The sequence below is a fragment of the Electrophorus electricus genome, chromosome 3 (genome assembly GCF_041902795.1).
Source record: "Electrophorus electricus isolate QZ-2024a chromosome 3, ASM4190279v1, whole genome shotgun sequence".
Lineage (NCBI taxonomy): Eukaryota > Metazoa > Chordata > Actinopteri > Gymnotiformes > Gymnotidae > Electrophorus > Electrophorus electricus.
Genome location: NC_137499.1, coordinates 35,544,523 through 35,566,682, shown reverse-complemented (window position 1 = coordinate 35,566,682; position 22,160 = coordinate 35,544,523). Strand labels below are relative to the sequence as shown.

The 22,160-nt window shown below is 42.9% G+C and overlaps 1 protein-coding gene across 1 annotated transcript; it reads left to right on the top strand.

The window, feature by feature from the left end:
- Window positions 1-466: 466 nt before the first annotated feature.
- Window positions 467-15,993, top strand: mosmoa (modulator of smoothened a). Its single transcript, XM_026997930.3, has 3 exons — window positions 467-1,446; window positions 9,747-9,959; window positions 13,658-15,993. The coding sequence occupies exons 1-3, from the start codon at window positions 1,341-1,343 to the stop codon at window positions 13,840-13,842; spliced, it is 504 nt and encodes a 167-aa protein (XP_026853731.1). The 5' UTR covers window positions 467-1,340; the 3' UTR covers window positions 13,843-15,993.
- Window positions 15,994-22,160: the final 6,167 nt, after the last annotated feature.

Here is a 22,160-nt window from a genome sequence, read left to right as displayed (position 1 = left end):
CTTGGTTGAATCTTTTGTAGATTAAAAAAAAAACTTTGTCCATTTTGACCTCTTTAAAGTATGCTACATGCCTCGCGTAGAAAGCAGAAGAATAAAGCTGCATATCCACGCTGACTTTTAAAGCGAAAGACTAATTCCATGAGCCAAAGAGGCAACGTAACACAAGGTTTTATTTAGTTCCCCTTCAGAATGTACCTTCGGTGCCCTATATAAGTCAAACTGTCTAATATTGGTTTGTCCACATCGTTGTCATCGTGTTTGTGAGTCCCAATTTAGATCCCATAAAAGATGGGAACACTTTGGCTTGATGAAATATTTGATTGATTTTGCTCGCTGTAACTATGATTAATGCGACCTTATGATGAAACGGAGTTGTTACACTTCGTCTTTGAATCATTTCTGGCAGACCCTTGGCTAGCCCATCCCCTATCGCGAGAACATAAACCTCCAAACGCGACGTTAGGGGGGTGTTGTGTGTCTGACGAACACACTGCGTGGGGGTGTCATCTGAGAATGGACTAGGCATCGGGAGATTGTCTCACTGTGTTTTTTTGTTTTTCCGTCCCAGATGAAGGGGATGAGCCAAACCGGACGAATTTCAGTCCCTCTCTCGCTTGCAATTTCGATGATCCAGCGGGACAGCTTTGCTGCGAGCTTGCATTTCATGCAGATGAGATTCCAGCATAGGAAAAGGGGCGCATGAATAAGCGGGGCAAGAGGGATATGGCTCTCCGCTCGCGCAGCGGTGTCCCTGAAGATAAAGAAACGGCTCTTCTCGTGCACCGCTAACGTTACCTCGCTTATACGGTTATACGCGAAACCGCCGCCCCTCAAGGGATTGTCCAAATGGATGTTCGGGAGTCGAGTTGCTGTAGGCCCGCGGTCCGGCGCACAGATCCCGAGGCAGGAGTCCCAGCGTGCTAGCGCGCGCCTTTGCTGGCCGCAGTCGCCCGATGCTGCTGCCGTCGGGAGGACCTGCGCGTGAATACAAACGCCTGGGAGTCGCGGGCCCTCGCGCCGGTCGCTTCGCGCGCCGTCGTTCCGTGGGGGATAAAACAAACGACTACGACCGAGAGTTTGTTTTTGAAATGTAATTCAGATCTCTGCGTGTGTGGTCCAAGGGATGGACTTTAATCGCGGAAGCCGTATCGTAATGATGTGGCGAAACGGAATCTGACGGCCGTGCCTCTCACTCGGGGTCGTGTTTGTTGGAGGGGACGAGGTTAAAACTGCTATCGTCGGGCTCCCCGACTGACTGATAGGCCTGTCTGAAAAGGGGTCTCCTCACTTTGGCTCTTGAGCAGTTCTCTCACGAATTTCCAGCCTTGACATAAACTGAGATGGATAAACTGACCATAATTTCAGGGTGTCTCTTTCTGGCTGCGGATATATTTGCCATAGCTAGCATTGCAAATCCGGATTGGATCAACACGGGCGAGTCAGCAGGTAAGGCATTCGGCGTTATGTTGGATGTGAGCGTGCCGTACTTTTTGAGAACCCGAATCTTTCGTCTTTTCTGAAAACTGCTGAGCAGAGATTGTTCATGATCCATCTTGAAAGGTTGGCTAATCCATCTAGTCCATGGTTCTAACGCTTGGAGCTTCTCCTAGCTAGCTAACCCAGCTAGGGTTATAACATTGAGATCTACAATTATTTTTCGCTCTTTCATTTTTCAGTCCTCTACTCATTATAAAGGTACTGTATTCCAAGGCAGTGTCAGTTAAAGGCATGTGGTAATGGGATATCTCACACCTTTAAATGGCTATTTTATGAAATGTTACGCCAAAAAAAAAGTGTTTTAGCTACGAAATTTCTTCCCTTTTATCCTTGAGTGACTGCGACATTCATGTGGTTCTACAAATATTTAAAGACTTTCTAATATAGTAACTGATGTTGCCGAGTGAAAGGGAGAAATTAAATGTCTGTACCTATGTGCAATTGGCCATTTTTACACCCCCTTTCAAAACAATCATGCCATTTGCTTTGTTCGCTATGTATGACAGCTCTGTAACTGGGTCAGCAAGGGTTCAACCACAATTCAGTGAATTCGGTCATATTTGGCCAACGGTTTTGTTTTGATCATTAACATGTGCACTCTAGTTCTTTTCAGGGGCTAGTAGACAGAAGGGGTCTCCTTCCTTCTTGTTTAAGAGTTTAATTAAAGGGGTGATATATAATCTGATGTAGTCATGCATTGTATATAAAACATGACTAAAAAGACTGGGCTAATTTTTAAATATGCACATTGAGCCTATGAATTTTGTTATAGCCTCAGAGTTTGTGTTTTGTTCACATTAAATTTTAAAAAAGAAAGCAATTTCTTTTAGAATGCAATTTTCCAATAACTGCTATCTGCTGTAAACCTGTATGAGAGGATTTCTGTAGCATAGTTTACAGGCAAGACATTAACAAGCCTACTGAAGCCACAAAAATTGTTATATGGGATTGGCTATTACTTTCTGCATTTAGAGGTGAACATGGCCCCAAATCCATGCTTCCATCCTAAGTGCTGCAGAAGGTTCATGGGCAGACCCAGGCTTTAATATGTCTTGGTCTGGTGTCCCATTTCTATGGCTTAAAGGGTATTGCCCAGTATTAATGACTGATATGAATATTAGGGCTACATTTGATTACACTCTGTTTGCTGTGCCTCTTGCATATAAATACTGAAGTGATATATATGAACAAGATTTTATATAATATATATATCTAAAATATATATTAAATATAAATCATACATATACATATAAATCAATATATATAAGTATATGGATTGTTTGGCTATATTAGTGCTTTTGCCAGACAGCTGCTAGCAAAATGCATCACTGGGCTCCTATACATTTACTCTCTTTTTTTTTTTTTTTTTTTTGTCCCCTGCAAAACTAAAATATTTTGGTTTACAGTGATTGTTGTTGCTGTACCTCTGCCACTTAATAATTGTCAGTATTCATACATACGTTATCCACTGAGGAAACATAGTGATTGTTTTTCACACCAGACAACCTGAGAGTTGGTGTTGCAGTGACAGCAGTTTTGAACACTCTTTTCTTCCCTAACTGCTTTCTGCTGACAAAGACAGAATGGCCAAATACCCTGATGTTAAAGTCAAAACATTTAGAAGAAAATGGATATTGTGACAGGCTACTACTTTTGGATTCATATTTTCTCCACCTACTTCATGTCTGTGAAGGATATGCCCCAGTGAATGTCTTGTTTTAACCATTGTCACCTTTCTTCCTTCTTGTGCTCACTATTGAGAGTGCAGTGTCTGTGGCTCTACCCCTCCTGGTGAGAACCAGGATGAAGCAAAATTAGATTCCTCTCTTCAGAGACAGTAAACGTCATTTTATGGAAAGTGATTTTGTGCTGATTGAGACTATGGGGTGAAGCATTTTAATCTGACCTTTTAGTTATTTTATTCATGCTTATTTCGGAACACTAGAGGCTGTAGGTAAACCAAAATTATTACAGATTCATTGATGGGTTTGTCCTCAGCTTTGGTCAAATGTCAGAATGTTAAGTTGGCCATGTGACTTCTTGCATATCACACAGGGTTCAGAGTTACCCAGGAAAGAGCCTTAATGCCTATGTAGTTGAAAAAGAGTTGCCCTCGAGTGTTGTCTTTTTAAGGAACACAGTGTGGCTCTTGCTGGGCAGTGAAATCTTTTTTTAATTAAGTATGCTAGTGAATGTCATGCTATTTTTGTGCAAAATTCCATAGTTGTAATAGCCTTGGAACTGAATGCTGCGATACCGTGAAGAGCAGGGGTTTTTTTTTGTTTTTTTTTAAGTCACCATGAGAAACACTTGGTCAAATTTGTAAGTGTATGAATTGTAAGATTTATTGGCTTGGCTGATAAGTTCAAACACACGGACAAAGAAAACTTGGTGTTGACTCTCTCCACTGTCACCCAGTGTCTAGGTGAAGTCCTTTCAAAATCAAGAGGCAAGCTGTATAGATGTGTCGACATCTGCATTTCCTTACTATCATCTTTAGACAGTGTTAAACTGTTGCCTGCATTGTGTTTATTCATTTAGCCATTTTGACTAATTTTTGCGCATGACCTTGGAAACGAGAATACTTTTTCCATGCGGGTGCTAGCTTTTCTCTCCAGATCTTGCGATAGTGTGAGGCAGATGCTGTGAAGCATCACCTGACTGTGGGGAGGGGATTTAACATGTGCATGTAGAACTTGCGGCTAAAACCACTTGCCTGGAAGGGCCATTGTTACTTTAGTGTTTCTCACCTCAGAATGACTCATTTCAACCTCATTTCCTTTGCTGGTTTTGTCAGTCCTTTAGACGGCCGAGTGTGATGCTGCATTTTAAATGGAGCTCTGTTCCTGTCTCCGATGGTCAGCTTAATTGGTAAACCGTAGATGGATCACAATGATCTTACTCCCACGCACATGCTCTTAAAAGACCTGATTGACTGCCTAAATGGTGCCTTTACCACCAGCTGTTTCGACTATGGCAGGATGCTGATCAGGTTGTATCACTCGTTATACTCTTGCTACCCTGCCATTATTTGAAAGAAATTTCCCATCTAGGTTTTTGCTCCTCCAAATAATGCAATATGGAAATATGGATTTCATTATCTTAATTTGCTATGCAGTTAACATTGTCACGTTATCCCTGTTGTACACTGGAGAACACAACAGAGACCTATAAGCTTAGTCCATGACTAACAGTCTATGATCTCACAGGGACAAAATGCAAAGTTGGTGGTCATGACATTTTGAAAACGAAAATCTCTCCCAGCCTTTTCATTCTCCCTAACACTCAATGTGAAGTGGAAAAAATAATATGCCTCCCTGCCCACTGAACACTTCTCATTCGATTTGCAAGGGGCTTAATTGTGTATAGTAATGGATTGTTTTTGATGTGCTGGGCATTTTTAAATTGGTGCATGTCTATGGTAAAATAAGCCTGCAACGTAAATGCAGTTTGCTCCCAACAACCTCAAGCTGCTCCTTGATCGGAAGCCTGAAAGACCTGTGCACAAGCAAGTTGCCTGCACTCTGCTGACTTCAGTCTCCTTTGAACCTCTTCAGGTTTAAAATCAGCAAAAGTGCTCCACAGTGCTGTTGATTGCCTGCTGGGCACATAGGTATTTTGAGGGACATCCAGTTCTGAGTGGTGTAATTGGTCCACCTTTTGGAGGTGATAAATTTGTCTTGTTTGAATTTCTTTGCTTTGTCTGAGTGTAACCTGCCAACACAAATATAAGAGATTGCAGAGGCAGGTTGAAGAGGTTTTCAAGAACATCTCACCTATTTCCTATAATGGAGAAGGAACCGTGTGTTTACAACAGTAAACAAAAACATCTTTAAGTGGGTCACTGACTCATTATCACACCGATTGCAAAATATTCAGTTAGCCTGTATGCGCATGCATGTGTTGAAGTAATTGGTTGGAATTTGGCCCAGGTAGTGGTTATATTGTTCACGCAAGTGCTTTGAAGTGTAGCTCAGGTGGAATATAGGGAGCAGTTGCACCTGTCTCAGTGACGAGGTCAGGTAGAAGATCTTGCTGTTTGTGTGTTCTGGATTGCCTTGGCTGTAAAGTTTTGCAATACTTCCATCTGGGGTCTTCGTGTTTATGCTATTGAGGTTAAAAAGCCTGGAAATTCTTGTGAATGTATGGTGAGAAACTGAGCCGCTTCTAGTTCGGAGTTTACAATGGAAATACAACTTTGTTGTTTTGCAGAGATTCTTTTGCAGCTAATGTTAATCCAGAGCTGTTTGTGTGCATGCATGTGTTCTTGCACGGTGAGGTAAATGGCAAAAGCCTGCTGCCACACACACACACCCACCCAGCCTCCACTTTCCGCCCACGAGGGTTCACATAGGCGGCCTGACTCAGCCCCATAACGTTTCCCATCTCCAGTACTGCTCGCCCAGCACTAATTAGAGAAAAGCAATGCTCAGGAAGCACTTCCTGCCAGATCACAGGCGGACGGAGAGCAGGAGGCCATTCCAGGGAGGAGATCATTACACCTCATGGAAAAGCGAATGGGGGGGCTGTCCTTGGTGATCAGTGTCAGCCAGATTTTTTTTTAAAAGAGCCTTTAACATTAGTCTTTCTGTTTAATGTTTATTCCAGTGGTTAAGTCAACAAGTTCCACCTAAGGAAGTGTGTTCATTCAACTCCAGATCCCATGTTCACAGTACGTGCAGACCAGGATGGCATCTGTGCTCATTAGGCACAGACTGCTAAGAATGGAGATGACCTCCATACTGGAGCAGCTTATAGGTTATGGGGTCTCCATAACAGCAGGTCTTCCTCTGTGCTCCTGGAAGTGCTGCAAAAGGAGACATCGCTCCATTGTTTCAGCTTTAGCTAATGTTCCACATATATTTATCTTGATGTGAGCTGTGGCGGAGCTCGCTGAAGCTGCGCGCGTTTATGTTTCGGCCTTGCTCGTCTGGGAGTGAAGGGTGGCTGGCCCGTTGATGTGTACGGCTGGAACCTGAGAGAAGTGCTGAAGCTGCAGGGTGCTGAGGGCAATCTTTACAGCATGGAGACCTAAATGTGTATTGAGCTTTAAATCCTTTCTTCCTACTGAAACAAGGCATGCTTTCCTACCTTTGTTAATGTTCACGTGTACGCACTAAGACATGGAGGAAGGGGAGAAAATAAACATTGTAGGCAGCACCAAGCTGAATTGCAGCTCCCAGATGGTTTAATATGGCATTTAAATTTACATAACACATATTCATACTCATTTGCATAATGTTTACATACCCTTTGGAGTGTGCAAGGAGCTAACCAAGCTAGTTCGCATGTAAGTTGATCAGCTTCAGGTTGAGGCAGTGCACCTTGGGTAATGGAAGGGGAAAGGTGAGACAGAATTGTAACGTGCCCTCTGCTCACTGGCTCTTAGCTAATTAGAGACAAAAACTGTCCATCTGCTTTCCGATTCTACTTGATGAAACCCTAAAGTGATGGATTCTTAGGCCTGGATGACGCAACAGGAAAGTCTAGCCTGCCTCCCTTTGCTGCGCCTATTCTAAACTCTCCATCTTTGTATGGTGCAGGAAGGACTGACTGCTGGGTTGTTATTCTAATGGATGTGCTTTCAAGCACAGGATTTCCTTGGTCCTACCATGGCTTGTGGGTGTAGTGCTGGGATCAGACTACATGATATTTTTGCATTTCATGATGGTCACTATGACAGATTACAATCTCAGTGGCATACATTCTTGCTGCGTCTTGGACGGAAGACTGGCAATGCTACACATTTGATGCAGCGAAGTCCTCATGCTGTGATGCTGGTGGGTTTATGTTCAGAAAAGAAAAGAAAGAAAAATAAATTGTTGACCCATTTCCTGGGTATCACAGAAAGAATAATGTAGGCTGTCTATCCTTCAAAGAGAACTTGATCTAAAGAATGAACTCGAGGTAAATGAAGAGCTTTTCAAGGACATTAGATAAACATACCTAGCTACCATGTTTGTTGCATGTAACCAGAAGGTCTCAAGGAGGGGAAAAATAGTTTTTGTGTATTGTATCCTCTGATAAATGATACCAAGACATGTTTTAATATTAGGTAGTGTCACAATCACTAACTGAAATCAATATCAACATTAGCTCTTTCTCTTTGCCATGTTTATATATGTGTGCCAGAGAGCCCTCTGTCATCCTATTGGTCAGCGTCAAGGAACATGTAGGAGTTAATAGGCAGGAAAATCCAAGCTAGACCTCTTGTCAGGGTGTTGCGGGGCATCTCAGACGACACATCACACTTCGTCGATTATGTCACACTACGAGACCCGTTCCTCGCAATTGGCCTGATGCTGGAAGTTTGTCAGCTATGACAAAATAGTGTGAAAACTCAGGCTGAATTAGTGTAGTCTGATCCCATCATAACTCAATTAATCTAGTCCTCTGCCTGTTGTTGGGTGTCAGTGAGCAGGCTATTTGCTGAAAAGTAATATCAAACTTCTTTATACCAGGGTGCAATATGTGCGCACACGCGCACGTACACACACATGCACTTGCCCAAACCTTGCAACCCTATTAGGCAGGTAGAAAAATTGTTGTATTGAAATTCACAAGATAACACTGAGACAAGACAAAGCAGATTTGACCATACTGTTTAGGTATGGTTATCTGTGTATTTGTAAAGTTCTTTATTAACCTTCAACATGAAGTCTTGAAATCCTGGCTGGAGCGAGGTGTCTAGCAACAGGGGCTTCTGAGGCTGCAGGTATAAACATTAGCCAGCAGACATGCCAACAGTTCAGACTTTGCACTCGTATGATGACACCATGGGGTTCCTTTGAAAACCTACAGCCTCCGAACTCGGGTATCTGCACATTGAAGTAAGCTCACTGTCACTCTGTGAAACCCCCTTTCCTAAAGGGGTCGCTTTGATCCTGTGATGTATGCTGGTGAACACCGTTCTTTGGGAGGCTGCGGTTCATTATAGGGTCACAGCCTATGAATTAAGGACCCAGTCCTTCCTGTTCATTTCCTGAGAGCAACACAGTTTTCATAGACTCATTCTGGTTTTAGCTCCTCTTTGAAGTATAGGCCCCTGATGACGACTTGCTTCTGTTTGGCTCAGTTTCAGTTCATAGACTGCATACGTTTTATGTTAGAGGGCTTGTAACAGCACAAGTCTACTTGCATCATGCTTGTCTTTTTATTAATCCTCTTTATTAAATCTATCTGTCCCCCTTTAAAATATGTAACCCAGAACGTTACGGAGCTAAATATTTTGGCAAGTTTGGAGAACTTGGCTGTTCACACATTTACCATGGCCTGCTTGTAAGTAGGCTATGTCTAGTACTTATTCCTTTGTTTGAAACCTGCCTTCTAAAACTCATCCAAGCAATTAACTCGGTTTGCTTTTAATGCACAGTAAATATTGCATGTAGTGTCTAGTCACTACATAATTTTTAAATAGTGTGATGGCTTGAGAAGAACATCATCTGAAAATTAAGATATTGAGAAAATGGAAACAGGGAAAAAAAAGTCTGAAACTGAATTTTCATTCACTATGACTCTAGGCAGCATAAATATTTTAAAGCTCCTCTTGCTCAATGTGTGTCTGTCTGTGTGTGTGTGTGTCAGCTTTGAGGTCTTTTCTGCCCTGGGACCTTGTGAATGATCAAGACATGAGGTTCATCCTTCTCCCTCACTGTCTTTCTCTGTTTCTGTGTGTCTCACATCTTTTGGATTTGCTTGCTAACCCTCTTTGCCTCAAGCTGAAAGCATGTTCTCATGATCAAGTTCTTCCCAGCACTGCATGGTTTCCATGCCTTTGGTATCTCCACCTTTCACCCCTGCCTCTGTATGTGGGAACAGGGCAGAGATGTTGATCGTCATGCATAGGGAGGTAAGGCCAGATAAACATCTGGAAACTAAGCTTTAGTCACAGGAAGTGCAATGCGATGCCGACCTACAGCCCAGGCTGCAGTACACAGATTGATGGTGATCTGTGTACTGTACACACAAGATTGTCGGTGTGTGATCTGATTACAGAGATTAGAGTCATGGATTATAAAACTCGTAATTTTGAGGAATTTCTATGATAAGATATAGCCTTTCAGAAGTGCTTGATAGCTGTATAGGTTTTTTATGATTAAATATTTGAGTGATGTCACAAGTTATATGTATAAGGCTCAGAGCAGCCCAGCAATTCCCAGACTGCATTTTAGGCCTCTGATGAGCAGAATGCTGGTAGCCCTGCATGCAAGTGGAACATCTCTGAAGGTGGTTGTCGGCCATGTTTTCAGGTGCCCTGACCGTGGGTCTGGTGAGGCAGTGTCAGACCATCCATGGGCGTGACAGGACATGCATCCCCCCACGGTTGCCGCCTGAGTGGGTCACCACACTCTTCTTTATCATCATGGGCATCGTCTCCCTCACAGTCACCTGCGGCCTACTGGTGGCGTCACACTGGCGCCGAGAAGCCACGAAGTATGCACGGTGGATCGCCTTCACGGGAAGTAAGTATCTTCGTTCCCACCCTCGCAACCATGTCTGGGAAGTTATCTGATTGAGTAAGGCTAAATGGAGAAGCTTTGCTCTTAAGAGGAAGAACAATTCTTGTTAGATTGTTTAAGATTGCTTGAAATAGGACATCATTTCCTCACAGCATCAGGCTGAGCAGGAACCTGGTTCTTGGTCCAGCAGTGTGGCCATGCTCAGCCTAGCCAGTCAGACTGCAGTGCACGCACACGGGAGTTTTGGCCATGTAGAATGGAGCCGTGGGTGAGCAGCATCTGCGAGGGCGTGAGGAGGCATAGCTGAGACCATGTGGATGACATGTGGTGTCCGCCGTCACAGAAAGCTATTGTCTTCGCTCATCTCCTCAGACCGTTTTTAGAGCCCACTCTGTCATTCCTATAAAAAAAATCCTCAAGTCTCACTTCCCCCTCAGGATGCAATAATATCTTACTGTGCAGTCTTCAGTGGTGTAGGAAGAATAAAGAAAATGAAGTGGACAGAAAGGGCCAGAACACAACAGCTACGTGAACTAAAGTTTCACCTTTTTCACCGATGCGCCTTTACACGGCACGTCTAAATTTGGAAATGAGTGGTTTATGTACAGTCTACATTTCAGATTTCTGGATTCTCTATGCACCACTGGCACGTGTGGAGAGGTTGTCTTGAATGGAAAAATCATTTTGCTCAGCGCTACATACATAGTGGCAAGGTTGCCTTGGCAACAGGAAAGGAATGGTCCCAGTTGTCCACGTTCAGTTCACCGTCTCCGCTGTGCAGGAACTCTTGTCTTTTCCTCCCTGGTCATTGGTCCGTGGGCGGTGGCTAGCCAGTTTCAAAGTGTCGTAGACCTGTAAAAATAGAGCATGCCCTCACACAAAGACCACGAACTGAACCATATGAGGTGGGCTTTGGAGGACAGTGCATTTAGATCTCTCTTTAAATATGGCCTTTGTTTAATTTTGGTTATTACGAAGAGCATCTGCTGAAATAATGCGCTGTCCGTGGGTATAAATATCAGGAGTTATTTTAGGGCATATCAGACATCTCATTAGTCCGTGCCCAGCAGGCGCCCTGAATGATGCCATAAAGAACTAATTGGTGCCACAGTGTGTCAAAATTTAGTCAGCAGCATGCCTCAAGGCCCAGGCTGTTGGCCTTGTCACTTCTCCATTGTCCACTGATGGTACTGATAAAGTGACCCTTAATACCTCATTCCAGTGTCAGTGTTAGAAAAACAGAATGCGCAGTTACAAATCTAATAACACTAAAGCTGTTTGCTCAGCAGACACCAACAAAGCCAATATCCAGGTCCCATAACCAAGATGCCCCAAATAAAAAGGAAAAGCTAATGGGAATCTTGCAGACTAAACCACCTCTGAAGGTATGAATGCATTGCTACTCTGATTCTGCAGTGATGGCATAAACTAGGTGAGTAAGCTGTTTCACTAAAGTGTGCACAGTTCCCGTACAGTTTGTCCAGAACTGACTGTGTGTTTCTGTTGAAGTGTGGTTAGTTCCATGGAGGCATTGCTGTGGGTTTAATGTAGGAACCACAGACGTAAGGGCCTTGCACTGCGGTTTCAAAAAAGATCAAGGTTCTCCAAAGCTACTCCTGCTGTGGGACATTTTTAGGTTCTGTCATGTTTGAGCGATTCACCGTCTTTTGTTTGGTCAACCATTACACACACAAACACAAACAAACCTGTTTTATCCTCCAGAAAAAGCTGCTTTGCCTTCTGGTCCCAGTGTTTTCTCATGGGGTTGTTTAGCGGCAAGACCGAAATGCACTGGGAGAATGTCATGATGTTTTGATGTTTGTGGTGTATGTTTGATACTTTATCTTAAAGCTGAACCACAGAGGTTATTCCCTTTCCCAGTATGACCAGACAATATTAGCAGAGGCAGGCCAGCCCCCTGGAGGAGAGGCTGGATTAAGTGCTGTGCTTCTGGGCACAAAACCAGAGCTCATCAGAGTAAACGCTGCCCCCTACACTTCAAACACTTTCACTTAAAGAAGTACTAGGGGGTGAAACATTTACAGGGCATTGAGAGACAGGTGTTACATTTCATAAATGCACTTCCTAAGCATGTTCTCTTAAGTAAACAAGTAAGGGAAAATGCATAATAAAGTTCTGTCCTGTCAGTGAAGCTCTGACTCTCATTGAAGTCAGTCCATTAATTCTAACCTGTACAACCTCTGCTCTGAAATCTTTTTTACTGTTGGATTCCCTGTTGTCTTGGCACTTTGCTTCTGTTTGGGGGAAACCTTCACTATATTTCCTTTACAAATTGCATCACACACTTTTTTTGGCACAAAGCCGAGAGTGTGGTCACTCATGAAGTCATGCTGGAGTTCTTATATATAAGAACTGCTGTGGCAAGAAGTGTGTAGTGAATAGTCACCTACATTTAGCAGCCCCCAGCAACCCTGACATGAGGGGACCCTGGAAGTACAACTGCTGATAAAGCAGGGGAGTGGGATTTTTTTATGTGGCTGTGTTGGGAGGGTGATGCCTCTGAAACATTCGTTTAGGATGCAGATGGCCCTGTCGCCCCTAGAGAGGCCTTGTGCAGGTAGCTGAGGCATGGCAGACGCTGGCCACAGGCCACATTCCCCTCAAAGAACCGCTTTGTTAGCAGCGCACGCCCCTGTGTGGCCACACCTGGCCCAAACCTCGCCCTGATCAGGGGCATTCATGGTCGGCCTGCTAGATTTCACGCCCACTGGTGCAGTTCTGGCCCCACATCAGGTAAACATATGGCCTGTTGGCAGGGTCAGAAGTAAATATTAGCTGTAGTCTGCTGTGCCTGTCGGACTGATGTGCTAAGGGCTAATGGGTCAGAAGTCAAGTTACAGTACAGTAGCCCAGTTCCACTCACCAGTGCAAAGGTTGTTCTTCATGGTATCCCTCCTATTCCTATAAAGAACGATTGGCTGTCAAAGGAAATCAAAGCTGCCTTTTGTTAAAGGTGAACATTTTAGTATTGTGCTCTTGTCCACTTTTTAAAAAATTAACTCTGTTGCCAGTGTGTGTGTGTGTGTGTGTGAGAGAGAGAGAGAGAGAGAACTTGCTTTTGCCAGTATCTGTGTGTATGGATTGGATATCGGGTGTAGAAGTGCTCTTACTCAGCAGACATGCGCCGCTGGAGAAAGTGCCCTCTTTGACACACGGAAGAAATCGTGACCTTCAGGCCCTCCTCCTCTCCCTCATGGAGCTGAAGAGACTGAAGTGCCTTCTAAAACATTCTTTGTGTGGCTACAGTTTTTATTACTGTTGGTTTATTTTAGGAAAATCTCCCTCTTTTATCTTGTCCTCTCTCACTCAATCTCCACCGCTCTTCTGTCTAAGGCAGACGTGTTTAATTGTAGCTTCACACCATGCCGAAACACTATTATCTTGATAATGGGAGTTTAGATTAAATTGAGTCTGAACTCAAGCTTCTTTTATGCAGCTCCTCCTCGGTCCTCCTTAAAAGCTTTCATGCATGAACTACCAGGGCTTGGAGAGGCTGGGAGATTGGTTGGTCCAGCGGTTGGTTTGTTGTTGGAGCTTTTCTCTGGTTGATGTAATCCCTCTCAAATCTTCTACACATTCTCACCGAGCTCTTAAAGCCAATGTCAAATGATGAGTGGTCTGAATGTTTGAGATGTTTGCAGTGCAAAAGTTCTAACCACTTTCCCTCTCTCACCCTGCAGTGATCTTATTCTGTATGGCGGCTCTCATCTTCCCAATCGGCTTCTACATTAATGAAGTGGGTGGCCAGCCGTACAAGCTGCCCAACAACACCGGGGTGGGCTCCTCGTACGTGCTCTTCGTGCTCTCCATCTTCTTCACGATAGTGGGGCTGCTCTTTGCAGGGAAAGTGTGTTTGCCCGGCTGAGGCTGCGTCTCCTCTGGGGTCAGCTGGGATTTTGTGGTGGTTTTCATTTTTGTTTTTTGTTTTCCCTCCTTCTTTGAAGGGGAGCAAGACGCAGAACTGCTGGGTGTGTGGGCTGGCATGGTACACACTTGTACCGAATAACTTGCATAATTGCAATGCTGTCACTGCGAACCTGGCGGAGTCTGCTGCTCTTCACTAAAAACAACCTGTGCTTATTTCTGAAATGTCTTTATTTTGCACTTTGGCGCGTTCGCCCATGCACGTGGGACAGAGAAGGGCCTCAAACAGGATGTCCAGACTGAGAGTTGCGGCAGATGCCGGCGGTTACTGCAGTGCTGTAATTCCGTCATCCTGCGTTACCAGAGGCTCTTCTCTTCAGGACCTGTGAGTGGATTCGAGCGCTAACACGCCTCATGTTTTTTGGGTTTACTTTTTTGTTCCCGGTTGAGGAGTACCAATCACTTCCTGTCCTGTCACTCCAGCTCTGTAGAGTTTTCCAGGGTTTTGTTGCCCCCTGTTTTTCTGGAGCGAAAGGACTGTCTGCTGGTGGAAGGCTGAGGCATGAGAGACCCCTGAGTCTGGGAGCACTGCCCAGCAGGACCAGGGGACACTCGGGCTGAAAGCAGAACCACAGCACCTCCCCCTCGGTCTGCTGTACTGGGCTCAGTGGAGAGGCCCTAGCCTGAGACTGGCCTGAGAGCACTGCCTGGGGACACAGATGCTGGGCTGCTCTTAAGAAGAGAGAAAATGGAACAGTTCGTGGATAGACGAAAACTAAGTGGAAACACAAATTTTGATAAACACTACAGAAGAGACGAGCACTAGGACTGCCGGTCAGGACCCTGTGAGGCGGTGCCTCACTGTGCTACATTTCCTGTCTGAGAAAACATCTCCATGCGCGCGCACGCGCCCGCACACACACGTTTATGGACACACCTCTGGATCTGGTGACCAAAACTGACTCCTACCAGCCCTCTGTGCACATTGGGCTCCATCAGCTCAGTCTTAGAGAAAATGAGAGGGTGGGGGGGAGAGAGAAAGAGAAAGATGTGCTTTGTCCTTTAAACTGATCACCTTTTTCTTGCCTTGATTTGTTCTTCAGACTCTAGATTTGGTTTGTTTCATTTGCTAATGTGCCATGAATCTGTTTTTGTTGTATGGATCCTAAGGGCGGGACTCTAGAGAGCACTGTGCAGCATAGCCATTAGTAGGTGAAGCACCACAAATGTACAAAAAGAGAACTCCTTACCTCATTGTTTTGTAATTTAGATTTTGTTCCCTTTTTCCTAGCCATGACAATATGTGTCCTGTAAGTTATGCTTTGCTTTGGTCAGAGACATTTGCTGAAAATGCTGTGATCATCGCAGTTTATTTATCTGACACTGAATAACAGGAGTAAACGAATGTCTGAGTGAGTGAAATATTAGTTTGGTTTGCTTTCAAGTTTTGAAGTAATCCCTATTTTCAAACAGTGTAACATTTCATAAGTGTCTATTTACAAGGACTTGGAGCAGAATCTGTATTGTTTTTGATGTCTGATGTATTATCAAATGAAGGTTAAAATTTTTCCTAGAAAAATTTTTTTTCATTAAATGTTCTTATCAATTCTTTCTTGAACCTGCCCCAACACCCTGATATATTGACACACACAAGTCATTTTAACAATTGCCTTTACATTTCACTTTATTTAATTTCACAACCTCTGCTGAGAGCCCTTTTGCTGGAACCATTCACATTGTTTTCAAAGATGACAAAAATATAAAAATGGGTTTAGCCAAACTGCTGTTTTAAGACAGGCTTAAGAGATCAGAGCCTCCCTGTTCAGTATTCAAGACTAAACAGCAAAGGTATGCTTTTATGTGTAAAGGAAGACAACACACGGCTGACTTTCCCTGCTTTGGATTTAGGAAACCTTGTGAAATGGGAATTAAATGGCTTTACATAAAGGGTTATTAATAGCTGTTATTTATGATAACAAAAGGGAAGAATCAAAATGTATGAATAACAGTATTATCTATCAAAGGATGTTAGGATTCCTTGTGCACAGTTACTGTTAACAGATTCATATTACTGGCAAGACAACTGTTTTACTTCTGCTTCATTTTGTTTCGATATTTCACTGTACACAATAAAAGGCATTCCAAAGCCTTATGGGTTGATGTTAAATGAGCTTCTCTTAAAGAGGTGATCACTTTCTTGTTCTGCCCTGTTACTGGAGAACTCTAATCCCCTTGTTTAAAACCTGCAATTGTAATATTTGTATACTGAAGATGCAGAGAGTATGGTTGGGCATCCTGGTTAAATTGTGTTGGCCTGCTGTGTGAAGACATGTTCATTTAATAGGGTTTTGCTTCAAATTAGGCAGTAAGTTTTGATTTATTTCCCTTATATCTAATACATGCTGCAGATGGTTTTTAAAGGCTATATATTAACGGTCATATCTTCTTAATTATGATTTGTGCCACATTCTGATTTCAGCATGACGTCTAAACAAGTGTCTTAGCTTTGCCAGAGCAGTAAATATGTTGAACCATCAAAGCCTTCTTTAAAAATACATTAGATATTAGCTGCCTTTAGAGCAAATCTTTAAGGCTGCTTTGATTCTTAGTGTATAATAGTAGTATAGTATGTACGGAGCTCTTGAGTGATCTTGATGGATAGATCATTTAGAAAGCGCATATGGATCCATGCCATTTTTGTCAAGCCTAAGACAGCTTTTTAAAAGCAGAGTCAGTAGTAGCACAACTCAGATGACACAAATTACAGCCTCAAACTTAAATGCACTTCTACAATTACGGGTTTTTTTTTTGTACATCATGCCTTCTTTTTAAGGTTGTTTATATGTTACAGTTTCTGTTTTATCAGAAACTAAAAAAACAAACAAAAAAACAAAAACAAATACCAATCTAATTGCCATAAACAAAACCTCTGGCATATACAGTCAACAGAAATGTTAAAAATATGCATTCTAAATTAAGGTTTATAATTGGCAATCTAAAGTAAACACTGTATAAAAACCAAATTTGTCTTTTCATTAAACATTAATTATTGGAATTTGTTTGTTTCTCTCTAAACATGTGTAGATGTGTATCCCTGCCATTAAATCTAGAAATTCTGTGATCAGTTAGAAATCTAAGCCATGAATTTATGTAAAGTGCTGCTTGTGTACCTTTCGTCTACTGTATGCTACTGAGTAACTGTAGTGTGGCAATCATGAAGCTCAGAAAAGCCAGAAACATTTGTCATCATTGTCAGTAACTACTTTCTCTTAATCATGCTTTCTCTTGGATCCCACCTTCTCCCCTTCATACCTGACATACCAACTAAGCTACTGTAAATGAATGCTGCTGTTAGCAGGCAGTTATATTAAGTGCTATAATTGCTATATTCATGCTCAGTATAGTCCTACAGTTTCTTTCTGCTATTAGCACATATGTTGCCTTTATTTGGATTACTGACCTTAAATTTCAGTGAACAATTTGGATGTTTTGTCTGGGAGTCACATACACAGGGGCTTCAATCCACCCCAAGTGCCCTTGGGGTAAATGTGATACTTCTGCAGAAGCAGCTAAAGAATCAGGCCTGAGGGCTAACTAGCTCTATTATACACTATTGCACTATTGCAGCAAAAATTCCTTTTTGTGTTACTTCAGTCATTCAGTTACAAAACTATTAATAATATAAAAAGCAATCAATAACATGAAACCAATTTTGTTATATGTACCCCGATCTGGACTGACTACCAGAAGGTAAGGCAGTGCTGGTCATAAAGGTCCCCAACCGTGCAAACAACTACAGGATAGTAATCTCCCTGTTGGCAACATGAAGGCTCTAACCTATCTAACCATTACCTGATTTGACTACAAGAAGGCATGCAACTCAGTCCAACACATGTGGATACTTGAGTGTCTAACCTTATCTAAAGGTGATGAGACCATAAGAGACTTCATCCAACACTCAGATGAACACTGCAGAACAACACTAGAAGCCAACTTGAAAATTACCCAGGTGACCATAAAGTGTCGCGTATATCAAGGAGATGCACTGTCCCTACTGCTGTTCTGCATAGAACTCTTCCTCTTTGGAAGATCATTAATAAAATGGCTATGTATATAGATAAGAACAGAACTACCACCATCCACCGCCTATACATATCACACCCATAGAACATGAGGGGGCATGTGCCCAATCAGTTTTTTGTTTGTTTGTTTGTTTGTTTTGTTTTATTTGATTTTATTTTCATTTATAATGAATTTGTATTGCATAGCATTTGTGTTGCACAGCTTAATTTTGGTGCCCTTTCTGAATACATTTAAAAAGTGGAATTTCATAACTTCCACCCCTCTTGTATTTGTGTGTGTGTGTGTGTGTGTGTATATATATATATATATATATATATATATATATATATATATATATATATATATATATATATATATATATATATAAGCACATGTATAGGAACATCTGATCTCTTGGGTGTGTCTTTTGTATATATGTGTGTGTTCTTAATTATTTAGTAAAGCATTAGATTTCAAATTCCTTTTACTTTATGCTTTCATTTAGTCAAGGCTATTTGAGCCCCTTCAAAAAATGGATTCCCCTACTCAAGACTCATCTTAATGTGAGTAATAATATCAAAGCCATTAACCTATATGCCTTGCCAGTCATCAGATACCCAGCAAGCACAATAAGATGGCCAAGAGTAGAGCTGGAAGCTGCTATCATTAAGACCATACAATTCATGGAGGCCAAGTTAAGAGCAACATGGACAACACAGAGAGAAGTTAGCCAGCTATCAGAACCGGAGAAAGGCCTGATGAAGATACCTGAGGTCTTGGAGACTGCCAAGCAAAGATTAACTACCTGCATAAAGAATGAGAAGTAAAAGCCAGGAGAATAAACAGGATATTTTCCCACTAGCCATCAAGTGTTTACTCTCGGTGGTAGGGTAACAGTATAAAGACAGACCCACCAAAGCTGGAGACTGGACAATGGACAATAATGGAAAAGCATATGGAAGAAGGAGGCTTCACACAAGAAAAATACTAAGTGGTTGTTGAACCTTAGAGCAGACTACAGCAAACTGGCTGCCGCTTCTCATCGGTGTGTGTGTGAATTGACTCTAAAAGCTGATTGGAACTACTACTACTACTACTAATAATATGAATAATCATAATCATAATCATAATAATATAACCTCCCTGAACAGGATCCAGTAACTATCACCCTTGCCGATCTTCATGAAAGGGTCTCAAGTATGAAAAGCTGGACAACTCCAGGCCCAGACATGCCTACTAACTGAAGAAGCTAACTGCACTCCACGAGAATCTAACAGCACAAAAGACATGCTGCTAAAGGAAGGAGCCCACCCTGAATGGTTAACTGAAGGCTGGTAGTCCTGATCCTGAAGGACCCCCAAAAAGAGGTAGCACCATCCAACTACCAGCCTATACCCTGCCTCTGCAAACATAGAAATATGTCAGTACATGTGCAGGACCCAGAAAGGCACTGGTTAGAAGTGGAGCCAAGAGGAGTCAAGCACCATCTACTGGTGGATAAAACAGTCACTCTAGACTGTAAGGCCAGACAGACCAAGCTGCCTGGATTGACTACAAGAAAGCCTATGATTCGGTGCTTTTTAACATTGACAGGACTGTAAGAGTCTTTATCAGGAACTCAATGAGGCTGTAGAAGACAACCCTAGAGGCAAACTTCAGACCAATAACATGAGTCACCATCAAGTGCAGGTTTTACCAAGGAGATGCCCTGTCCCCACTGCTGTTCTGCATGGGCCTAAACCCCCTCAGTGACATCATGCCCAAGAATGGCTATGGATACCGCTACAGATTGGAGCATCCATCAGCCACCTCCTCTATATAGATGACATCAAGTTATATGCCAGATGTGAATGATACAGACATTGACTCACTAGTCAATCTCATGGAGAGGGAAAGTAGATCTACTGGAGGGATTGGACTACTGGAAAGTAACATAGCAGATGATGAGGTCAGCTACAAGTACCTTGGAATCCCACCCAGAAAGAGTGAAGCTAGTTCTGAGAAGTCAGTTGAATGGGAAGAACAAGATGTGGGCTATCAACACCTATGCTCTACCAATTATCAGATGACCCGCTGGAATAAGAAGCTGGCCAAAGGAGGAGATAGAAGCCACTGACATGAAGACAAGGAAGCTCCTCACAAAGCACCGTGTCATTCCAAATCTAGCACTCTGAGAATGTACACTAAGTGGAAGTAGGGGGACCTCAGATTAGTGAGCATCAGAACCACTATCCAGAATGAAATATCCAAGATCCAGGAGTACACCAGGAAGACAGCCCCAAGTAATGAAGTTCTTATTGAGTACCTCAGACAGCAGAAACCTGAGGTGGATGGGAATGAGGAACATGAACCATCATATGAGGATAAACCCCTGCATGATGTGTAACAGCAGCAAATAGTGGATGTGTCTGATATGAAGAAATCCTACCAATGGCTAGAAAAGCCTGGATTGAATGAGAGCATGGAGGCACTAATCATAGCAGCACAGGAATAAGATATGAGATCATTAGAGGCTGGGATCTACTACACCAGGCAGGACCCCTGATGCCCCTGACAGTCCAGAACATAACTGCTGGATACAAGACGCTAGCAGGCAGAACATACATGGAACACCATAACCAAGTGGCTGGCATAGTATACAAAAATGTCTGTACCAAGTACAGGCTGGAGGTTCTGAGGTCAAAGTGGGATACACCCCCAAAGTTGATGGAGAATGACTGAGCTAAGATCTGGGACTTCCAGATACAGATTGACACAATGGTAGTGATGGACTAACAGCAGAAGAGGGCCATAGTGATAGATATAGCAATCCCAAGTGATGGCAACATCAGGACAACACGAAAATACCAAGGGCTGAGATAAGATGTGGAAGGTGAAAGCAACAGTGGGTTCCTGTGGTAAAAGGAGCACAACTGGAACAATGGGTCCAGCAGATGCCAGGAACAATATCCAAGATCTCTGTCCAGAAGAGTGCAGTCCTGGGAACAGCCAAGATACTATGCAGGGCCCTCAAGCTCCCAGGAAAAAGAGACTACCTGGAGGAGGGCAAGTGGGGAATTTATATATATGAAAAGGTAGATGTATATGGATTCTAGTAGTGCTCTGCAAATGTATAGGTTTCGAAAAATTTATAGAACTTTAACATTTGTATTTGGAGCCCAAGTTTGGTCTTCTTTCCAACAAGTCAAATGTCACTGGGTCAATATGCCCTGACTTCTCATTCCTCCCCAGAGATAACTTGGCCATCTGCTTCCTGTCTTTCTCCACTGCCTACCTCCAATTGATATGAAATACAGGTGTCTTTCAGAGAATTTCCAGAGACATTAAATATAGTTGCTGCTGCTCACCTGGATGGCTTTGCGTGACCAGATAATGGTGATTCCAGCCAAGCGCAGGATGTCGGAAGTGCTGTCTCCTTAACTGGGCTCTCTCTCTTTGTGATAGGGGGCCTTCAGGTAGCCCTATCTTCTGATTACTTTGTGCCCAAGATCCGTAAGAATAGCCAAGATAGCAGTTACTTGTTTGGGGAGATGTGAAATTACTTCCTCAGTCGCAGGTAGTGGATTTTTCACTGCTAGTGCTAGCCTTGTTTCCTAATGTCATGACTTGAGATATTCCTACAGCAAATGCGATGGCTTATCCAAGGGGCCATGATGCTGAATTGAATATTTTCTGTATACACAGCAGGCTGTATTACACAGGGCCCTTCCTCCCTTTCCTTTAACACCACAGGTGGTGATATGCTCCTCTGTTTTGTGTGTTGTTTTGACAGTGAAAAGAAATGCTACCTGGAATTCTTGCTGGCATGCCTGCTGTAACCTCTAGTACAAAGAGGCACTTCTGAATGTGTGGACGAAGCACCAAACAATACAACGGATCACATTTCTGAGCTTATTTTGACTTTGTGTGTGCTGTCTCTTGGGGTTTCTCACAATCAAAAGGTCGGCAGTAAATTTTGTTCTTTGGCCTAGAAAGTTTCACTAATTGTTAAGCATTAAGGTTTACTCGAAGGAAAGCATGATGTGAGCACATTCATCTACAGGTTGTGGTAGTATCATGTAGATGGATGTGCTTATCCCTCCAGTCCTCCATGAACAGAGTAGGGCTCCCCTGCTATAAAAGCATCAATGCTAGGGAGCTGCACATTCAAATGGTGCTGTGTGGTTAGCACATGAGCAACGTATTTTCATTTCACCTTATTTATTTCTGCAATGCTTGATGTCTATTTTGATATGTCTGTTTTACTGCAGGGGACTC

Coding starts and splice junctions, on each gene's coding strand:
- mosmoa (XM_026997930.3), top strand. CDS start 1,341: ATGGATAAACTGACCATAATTTCAGGGTGTCTCTTTCTGGCTGCGGAT. Junction 1,447..9,746: donor CAACACGGGCGAGTCAGCAG/GTAAGGCATTCG, acceptor CCATGTTTTCAG/GTGCCCTGACCGTGGGTCTG. Junction 9,960..13,657: donor GTGGATCGCCTTCACGGGAA/GTAAGTATCTTC, acceptor CTCACCCTGCAG/TGATCTTATTCTGTATGGCG.